The 9,758-nt window shown below is 34.2% G+C and overlaps 1 protein-coding gene across 8 annotated transcripts; it reads right to left on the bottom strand.

The window, feature by feature from the left end:
• Positions 1-1,690: 1,690 nt before the first annotated feature.
• On the bottom strand, positions 1,691-3,604 carry LOC126737235 (uncharacterized). 8 transcript variants are annotated; one of them, XM_050442028.1, is made up of 4 exons: positions 3,497-3,604; positions 2,336-3,440; positions 2,240-2,287; positions 1,691-2,041 (listed from the first exon to the last, which is right to left on the bottom strand). In XM_050442028.1, exons 1-4 carry the CDS (start codon positions 3,548-3,550, stop codon positions 1,716-1,718), a joined length of 1,533 nt encoding a protein of 510 aa, XP_050297985.1. In that variant the 5' UTR covers positions 3,551-3,604; the 3' UTR covers positions 1,691-1,715. The 8 variants fall into 8 exon arrangements, with proteins under 8 accessions (XP_050297985.1, XP_050297982.1, XP_050297983.1 ...); XM_050442025.1 differs by having other exon boundaries at positions 2,240-3,440; XM_050442026.1 differs by having other exon boundaries at positions 1,691-2,053; positions 2,264-3,440.
• Positions 3,605-9,758: the final 6,154 nt, after the last annotated feature.

Genomic DNA, 9,758 nt, shown 5'->3' with positions numbered 1-9,758 from the left:
TAATCATGTTTCGATAGCAGAAAATATGCATGCCATAAAAATATTTAATTTTCAACATAGATTTGCATTAAATATTTGGACTGGCATAATAAATGACATGCTTATTGGACCTGACCGATGAAATTTATTTAAATTTTCTAGTACATAATTTGCCGCAATTATAAGATGTTTCTTTAAATGTGAGGCAAAATATGTAGTTTGTACATCAAGGGGCTACACCATATTTTGAATGAGAAGTTCACGAACATTTAAATAATAAGTTACCGAATAGATAAATAGGGTACAAAATTAGACCTATTTCTTGGCCTTCTTGTTTCCCAGATTTAACGCCCTACGATTTTTTCGTTAGGGCTATTTGACAGAGTTAGTGTATCATAATGGAGCAGTAAGTGCTCCGGAAGAACTTTAGAAGCGCATTGAAGATTCTTGTAATTTAATTCGAGAACATCTGGATTATAGTTATAAAGCTTGCGTCATGGATTCGCCGAGCAAGATTGTATGATAATCAAACGAATGGAGACAATTTTGAATAATTTTTGTAAATACGGTAATAATTTAACTAAATAAAGATTTAAATAAATAATTTTCATTAATGTGAATTAACTCTCTATTATGCGACTTCTATATGGGTGATTTTTGGTATATTAAGTTCTTTTGACAGGCTCTATAAGGTATTAAAATAAATGTATCTACTTTGAACCCCCTGTGTAATATCCGATATAGATAGTTTAGTATAGTTTCTCTTGTTTTAGACAATTAATATTTTGCAAGAATACTAGTATCATCTATTATATTAGACTATAGGTATATACATTTTCTTTCTGCCGTATAATTGAAGCAAAATGTATCCTACAATGGACAAACGCATAAGAGAGATAAAGATATAATTTAGCATTTTTCAAATACGTAAATTGTCTGTTATTAAATCCAAGTATTTGTAAGAATTTTGGAACTAAGTAATTAACTTATTAATTAACTAATTAAATTAGATCAAAGAACAATTCATTGTCAAAGATTATACCCAGGTCTCTCACTTCCTGCACTGAAGTAGTTATAATTAATTTTGCTTTTATTTCTTCATTTCTGGTAAAAGAGATACGGTATGTTTGTTATTAGGAGCGTTTACATTTAATACATACCTCAAAGGCTTCTAGAGTTACCAGTTCTACACCAACAATTGTAAGGCTTTTCATCTTTTATACTAGGTACTTGCTAAAATTCTACTCAAGTATAATGTCCAAATGGAGATTTGACTTTACAACAAATTTATGAAAAAAATTATAAAAACTTCATATAAGAAAATTTGGTTAGGAACATCATGTTTTTGCAAAATGTTGATCAAATAAAAAAAATATGCGTTAAGAACCTTGAATATTGAGCAAATAGTCTGCAAAGAAACATTTACAATGAAAATTCAGTTCAATTAAAAAGTACTTAAGTATATGGGAGAAAGTTGTCACGGTTGGATTTTTGTCATTTTTAAATTAAAAAGTATTCTGAGCGTTTTTTTCGTAAATGTCATACTTGAAAAAAACCCAATTTTTTATCAACTTAATTTAGTATCTGAACAAAAAAAAATTAAAATTTTTTTGCATTTTTTTTATTTTGCGTGCTTTTTAGAATACATTTAATAAACAACATAGTGTTAATCCATTTTTGTTACTTAGTCAGTAACAATACGAGTATACGATTATAAAAATAATCCTTCTTTTAATTTAGTGCCTGTTTGGGCCGGGTTGGGGCTCTGGTTGTGGTTGAGGTTGTGGTCCCGGCTGTGGCTCCGGTTGTGGTTCAGGCTGTGGTTCAGGTTGTGGTTCAGGTTGTGGTTCAGGTTGTGGTTCAGGTTGTGGTTCAGGTTGTGGTTCTGGTTGTGGTTCAGGCTGTGGCTCTGGATGAGGTTCAGGTTGCGGTTCTGGATGTGGTTCTGGATGTGGTCCTGGCTGTGGTTCGGGTTGTGGTTCTGGGTTAGGTTCTACACGCTGACGTGGCTCGGGTTGTGGCTCTGGTTGCGGTTCAGGCTGTGGCTCTGGTTGTGGTTCAGGTTGTGGCTCTGGTTGTGGCTCAGGGTGTGGTTCAGGTTGTGGCTCTGGTTGTGGTTCAGGCTGTGGTTCTGGCTGAGGTTCGGGCTGTGGCTCTGGATGTGGTTCAGGTTGCGGTTCTGGATGTGGTTCAGGATGTGGGCCGGGTTGTGGCTCAGGTTGAGGTTCTGGGTTAGGTTCCACACGATGACGTGGTTCAGGTTGTGGCTCTGGTTGTGGTTCAGGTTGTGGTCCAGGTTGTGGTTCAGGTTGTGGCTCAGGCTGTGGTTCAGGTTGTGGCTCTGGTTGTGGTTCAGGCTGTGGTTCAGGTTGTGGCTCTGGTTGTGGTTCAGGCTGTGGCTCTGGATGTGGTTCAGGTTGCGGTTCTGGATGTGGTTCTGGGTGTGGTCCTGGCTGTGGCTCAGGTTGAGGCTCTGGGTTGGGTTCTACCCGTTGACGTGGTTCGGGTAGTGGTTCTGGTTGTGGTTCAGGCTGTGGTTCTGGCTGAGGCTCAGGTTGTGGTTCTGGGTGTGGTTCAGGATGGGGTTCTGGGTGAGGTTCAGGCTGTGGTTCTGGCTGAGGTTCAGGCTGTGGTTCTGGTTGTGGTTCAGGCTGTGGTTCCGGTTGTGGTTCGGGTTGTGGTTCCGGATGTGGCTCAGGTTGTGGTTGTGGTTGAGGTTGAGGTTCTGGTTGAGGTTCAGCTCGGCGACTTAGTGGAGATGGTTCCGGTTGTGGTCCAGGTTGGGGTTCTGGTTGAGGCTCAGGCTGTGGCTCCGGTTGTGGTTCCGGTTGTGGTTCTGGGTGTGGCTCAGGTTGTGGCTCTGGATGAGGCTCAGGCTGTGGTTCCGGATGTGGTTCAGGCTGTGGCTCTGGATGAGGCTCAGGTTGTGGTTCAGGCTGAGGTTCGGGTTGTGGCTGAGGTTCAGGCTGAGGCTGTGGTTCTGGCTCAACCAGATTAAGAGGCTCAGGCTGTGGTTCAGGTTGAGGCTCAGGCTGTGGTTCTGGATGTGGTTCAGGCTGTGGCTCTGGATGTGGCTCAGGTTGTGGTTCTGGTTGTGGTTCAGGCTGTGGCTCTGGATGTGGTCCAGGTTGTGGTTCTGGTTGTGGTTCAGGCTGAGGCTCTGGATGTGGCTCTGGTTGAGGCTGAGGCTGGGGCTCTGGCTCGGGCTGAGGCTGAGGCTGTGGTTCTGGCTCAACCACATTCAGAGGTTCTGGGTGAGGCTCAGGCTGTGGCTCAGGTTGTGGTTCAGGCTGTGGTTCCGGATGAGGCTCAGGTTGTGGCTCAGGGTGTGGCTCGGGTTGTGGTTCTGGATGGGGCTCTGGTTGAGGTTCTGGGTGAGGCTCGGGTTGAGGTCCGGGTTGAGGTTCAGGCTGTGGTTCCGGCTGCGGCTGGTAACGCCTTATTGAGTAGGCATCGGCAGACTAAAAAATATATTGATACAGAAAATAGAAAAATAAAAATTATAGAAATTACAAACCTGTATGGCTACTAGAGCCACCAGTACCGCCCCAAGAACTGTAAGACTTCTCATGTTGTACGCTCAACTGATTCTATACTGAATTGATAAATTTGTCGCCCTTTTATATTAAATTAATTCCTCTGGAATGCTGAACTCAAGTGGGCACTTAGTAATTGATAAAAAAAATATTTGACTCGTGATAATGAATATTTTAATAGTAATGAGGATAGATAAGGATTTTTTTTGTGTATCAAACAGTAGGATAAAAACAATTTATTAACATATTTTTATATTATATTTTTTTAAAAGACGTTTTTTTACTTAAATTCTACGGCTAGGCAAGTTATTCTTATCTAATAGGACAATTTTTTTTTGCATATTCACATTTCCCAGAAAAAAACACCAATATTGCAGACGAGTATCGAACAATGATATTAAAATGCCGCTACGCCCTTCGTATTTTCGTTCCATTGATGCGTGCGTAACCAACACAAACCGCCCTCTGATCCGCCCATTTTTCTTTTATATCCTACTTTACTAAAAAGAAACTCGACGAGTCTTTGTATAAAATGCACTTCTCAATATTAAGACGAAGTCGGATTACGTTGTATGGAAGTAATGTTTTTTATACTTACGATTGGAGTTCTTTCATATATACAGTGCATTTTTTTCATCTCGGGTCATAGGGTTTTACGTGTAATATTTTCAACCTCATGTTAGAACCTGTTCTATTTAATCGATAGGATTGAAACTTGGAACAAGTGAAGTTTAAGTTAACAGACTTTAAAAAATCCCATTATTTTGCAAAAAAATTGCGAGAAACCTATTTAAAATACGTTTTTCTGATGAAAAAGTTTGCTTTTTCTGCACCTCGTAACCTTCATTAACTTAACCTTCAATTTTTTTAATTTTACGCCAATGTGTGGTCAGTCATCGAGATTATGTATGTTGTCTTTACTGCTTAGATAGCAGGCCTAAAGTATTCTATAGATAGAATAATCGTCTTAGTTTCAAATTTCATAATTTCAAAAATGATTGAAAGAAATATAACTGTTTTGAATTTTTTAGTTTCCTATCCTTCCACTTAAGCAAGACATGCGATTGTGGCCCTATGCTTGTCTGCTGCAGAGCTCTGTTTTTTTAACTATACATAGGTTATTAATTTTTATTAGTGATATTTCATTGATAAAAAACTTGTGAGTCGTATTTCTAACTAATTGTTCTGATAATCACCTTTTTTTGCAAAAATTGTTTAATATGAGTTGATTTGCATTAATTATTTAGAGTTACGAGAATTTAAAATAATTTTGTATTTTCACAGATGGTGTCATAATTATTTTCCTACCTCTTAATCAAAAGTTTAAATAATTATTAATATAGGGACTAAATATCCAGCTCATAGTAAAATGCATTTACTTAAATATGAAAAGAAAGTTGGGATGCATTTAAGTTATGCACCAAACTTAATTTTTATTGATTAAATTATTTAGTTTTTATTGTTAGTTTATTGAAAAGTCACAATTAATTTAAAAACAAGAAATAATGAGTATATTTTTAAAATGTGTCGCAAAAATTAACTGTGTTTATATGCATGGACGAAACATTATGCTTCAGGATTTTATTTATTTATTGATATTTTCGTCACGTATCACAAATGTATTCATTTGCATTTCGTCATAATAATAGAGGAAACTCGCAAGAAAAAATTATTCCCTTTAGCGAATATTTTTTATTTTATGTAATTTTTTTTATTTTATTTTTTTCCTAAGGATATAAACAGGTAAACCCACTACAGTATCCACTCATAAATATAGAAGCAAATATAAACTTGCAAATACTAAAGTTAAATACACTTTTGTGTTTTTGTGTTTTTTCCACAACAATTGCTAAACCAGAAAAAGACTATTAAATTTTAAATACTAATCTGTAAATACTAATTCCTACACAAAAGACAAAGTCTGGGACACGAATTATAGTAGCTCTTTCTTCAATACACCTCTAAGGTTTTTCTGGGTTTCAAAAAAGAGATCTATGTTATTATAAAAATTTGATAATCTCATCATTCTACACAGTGGAGATGACTGACAACTGTTGCAACAAACATGGACAATCCACTTTATTATTCAACAGTTTATGCACAAATAAAAGGTCCGAAATTTTTCTTCTGTTGTCAAGAGTAAGTATACTAAAATGTTTTCTTATATCACCTAAGTCATTAGTAACAATATTTAAATTATCCCTATAATAAAGACACTTTAAAAATCTGTTCTGCACAGATTCCAATCTATCTTTATAAATTGAGTAAATCGGATTCCAAACAACACACCCAAAATTAAGCTTACTATAAACAAATGCATAATACAAAAAAATATAGGATCTAGAGGATTTCAAAATTTTAGCCTGCCTATTAATAAACCCTAACATTTTATACGCACTTAACACTAAGGTATCAATATGTTTATCAAAAAGTAACTTCTCGTCAAAAATGATTCCCAAATCCTTCACATCTTGAGCCCTTTTAAGATCAACATTATTTATATTTTAATTAAATTGGATTTTTAATTTATTTTTAGTAAATTAAATAAACTGACATTTTTCAATATTTAAAAAAAGGCAATTGATCCGACAGTATTCAACAAGGCTTTCTATATCCTCTTGCAGGAGCTGGCAGTCTTCGTGTGATTTTATAGGTCTATAGAATTTAAGATCATCTGCATAAAGCAAAAACTCTGAGTGTTTAAAACATTTAAATATATCATTTATAAATATTATGAAAAAAGGGGGCCCAAATGAGATCCTTGGGGCACCCCCGAGGTTACATTAACTATTTCGGAGTTTACGCCGTTTATGCAGACTGTGAACCTTCGATTTGAGAGGTAAGATTCAACCCATTTTAAAAAAAACCACCCACTCCTACCAAAGCTAGTTTTTTTAGCAAAATTGAAATGTTAATTTTATCGAAGGCCTTGCTGAAGGCCGTGTAGACGCTATCAACCTGAATACGTTTGTCCATATTTTTCTTTAAAAATTCAAGATAGGTGAGAAGATTGCTGTCTACAGAACGGTTTGCAAAAAACCCATGTTGTTCAAAAATTAGTTGTCCTTTCATCAACTTAAAAAAATATGTATATAAAAGTTTTTCAAATAATTTTGCAAATATACTGAGCTTACTTATTGGACGGTAGTTGGAGATAATATTTTTTTGTCCGTTCTTATATATAGGAATTACATTGGAAACTTTCCACGCATCCGGAAGTTGACCTTGTAAAAGCGATTGATTATATAATTTATATAAAGGATATGAGAGCCCTCTAGAACAATTTTTGACAAATAATGAAGGTATATTCATGAAATCAATGTAAATTAGCCATTATTTCTAAACTTTTTTTTTCTTAATCGAGATCAAACTCATCAAATTCTGTTTAGTTAAAATTAAATCATAAATTATTTTACCGCAGTAGACTTTCCTCTTCACACTTTTTCCTTTTATTTGTCATCTTAAAGGATAAAAAATAATTTAAACTAATAATATTAATATTTATTTGTGCTGCTACAAATTATGGATTTTACAGTTTTTCTGTATATAGGTTTAAACAAAAATAAAAAAGGAACCTTTTTATTAGATATCCAATACACATAGACAAAAATAATATTTACTGTACCCATAGAGTATCACACAAAATGATCATAAGCCAGCAAAGCTAGTATGATTCTTAATCATACTAGCTTTGCTAGCATTCTTATACATTCTAATAAAAGTAAATCATTTCATGGTATAGAGATCTATTAGAATCTTTGATGTACCGCGAATAGTCCGTGTGCCAGTGTTCCTTGTATTGTCACATGACATGCATGTTTAAATCGCAAAATTTTATGTGGAAAGAGTCATAAAGTAATATTCTAAGCGATATTTAATCATTTCATTAAATAAATAATTGTTTTAAGCTTTTTTTTAAAGAATTTATTTATTTGATTCGTAAAATTTGACTACATGCGCCCACGTACTATTTTGTTAAACGCCTAACCTTAGTCACAGCCACTCAAGCGTGAAAAGTTGCACAGGTCCGGCCTTAAAATGCATTTGTATTTAAAATTTTATTATTCGGGATTTTTGGGTTTAGTTTTATTAAGTACGTAAAATGAGTTTAACCAAAAATTTTAATTTAATAAGTTTATTTTTTAACGCCATCAGTCCCTTATAACAAGTGATGAGAGAATAGGTGATATGAATTATTTAGGCCCATTTATTCTGTGGATTAAGGCATTCAATATTTACTTTTTGACACAAAAGTGTAAAATGTTTTGGTTTGTATTCAAATTTTATATATTTCCTTTTTTTAGGAATTAAGATTTATTTTTACTTGGTGGTGATAATTAATGGGGATTTTGGCTGCGATATCCATCGTCCTTTATTATAGTTTTTTTTTAATTAATACATATTAAAATATATTATTGTAATAATATACTCATGAAAACCCCCCATCTCTATATTTAGTACCAACTTCTTTTGATAAAAAGTAATTATGTATTCAGAAAAGTGGAAGTATATTTTTTAAAATAAACTTTTACATTAAAAATCATCTAGCTGTCTATACTTTATGCATTTAAAAGACACAAGTTTTACTTATAAAAAAAAACACACTTTACATCCTGAATGTAATATTTATTAATTTGTTTGCCTCGTATTTAGTTATTATGCATATTAGGAGAGATTAGATAAAAATTAACAAAAATAAATGCTTATACTAAAAACTAAAAATCGTATACAAAACACTACATTTTAAGTATACTGAATCCTAAAACTACAGTGAGGATACTAAATACTTTTATAAATTTAACCACTCTTTTGAATCTGGCCCAAAAAGTTAATACAATTTTCTAAATTCTGTTTTTTTGCCATTGTTCTTTAGCAGTTTCTTCCATTAAGGAAGGAAACAGTTTCTCTGTTGCCGCCATGGATTCCAACTTTATCTCGCACATCAGCATATGGATACTAAAGCATCACATTATATATACTTTATTGTGTCGCTGAAAGACAAACAGGGGCAGTAAGCTGAAAAAAAACCAAAATTTTAAACTTGTTTAATTAATAAAAATAGGGTTTTCTTACTATGGCAAGAAAGGGACTTTTTTCCAGAGAATGGAGGAAGAAGCAGTCTTTATTGTGTCACAGAAGGACAAACAGGGGCAGTAAGCTGTAAAAAACAAAATTTTAAACTTGTTTAATTAATAAAAATATGGTTTTCTTACTATGGCAAAAAAGGAACTTTTTCTCAGAGAATGGAAATCATACATCAATCATAAATGTATCATACCATGTTTCGGCTAAATAATATATGGATCTTTCTTCCTCCCAAATTTTTTAAATTTTCTTTAAATATTCTCTTCTTCCTGACAATTCCATTACAGCAGCTCTTTTGTTAACCATCTTAAGCTTAAATCCAAGTTATATCAGGTATCTCCGCAAGGTTGAGACTGAGAAATGTTTGTCCCTTGCCGATAAGGTGTCTCTATGGTCAGAACCTCACTGTTTTTGTATTTAGAATACACACCTTTCCTTAGTAATTTGGCAATATCCGTGTCAAGTCCCTTTGATTGTTCTGCATCTTTCCTTTTTATTCTGCCTTTAATCCTTTTTTTTTACAGGCATATTGTACTATAGGTAACGCTGTTTTTTGCAAAGCACTACAATCATTTGTGAACTGAGGATCATTCCTTAGATTGTTATAGATATTTAGATATATTTTTTTGGCGTCTGTACTTAAACAATTACGTTTTAAAACTGCTTGATTTCCTCTGTAGCTTCTACTTCCCTTGCTTCTTTTTGCTTCCTCAACACTAGAAAATGAACTACCAGAACTATGTAAGTCTACATCACTGTCCAGATCACTCTTATTGTTTTTATCACAAATGTTATTGTCTTTCTTGTACACCCATGGTCTCCATAAGCCCGCACAAACACTTTCCTCTTCATATGCCAAATTTTCCTGATTATTTTCCCAGGGTCGAAACATTTTAAGGTCTTTAGGTATAATACCAAAACAAATCCACAAACACAAATAAAAAAAACTCCTCCTCACAGTCTTCCTCACAGTAAAAACTGCAATAAATATAGACAAATACAGGCCAAATTCTAAATTCTTTACTTTCATAAACGTGTAAAAAGCATAACCGGCAAAACACATCAAATAATAACCTCAGATGGCCCCTCTTTCAACTATTAAATGTGATAGACCCATCCAACGAGTATTTTAAAGGCGATAGACCCATCCCTAAAGAT

The sequence above is a fragment of the Anthonomus grandis genome, chromosome 6 (assembly GCF_022605725.1).
Source record: "Anthonomus grandis grandis chromosome 6, icAntGran1.3, whole genome shotgun sequence".
Classification (NCBI taxonomy): Eukaryota; Metazoa; Arthropoda; class Insecta; order Coleoptera; family Curculionidae; genus Anthonomus; species Anthonomus grandis.
The sequence above is the reverse complement of the archived record's forward strand: the minus strand, read 5'-3'. Positions and strand labels throughout refer to the sequence as shown.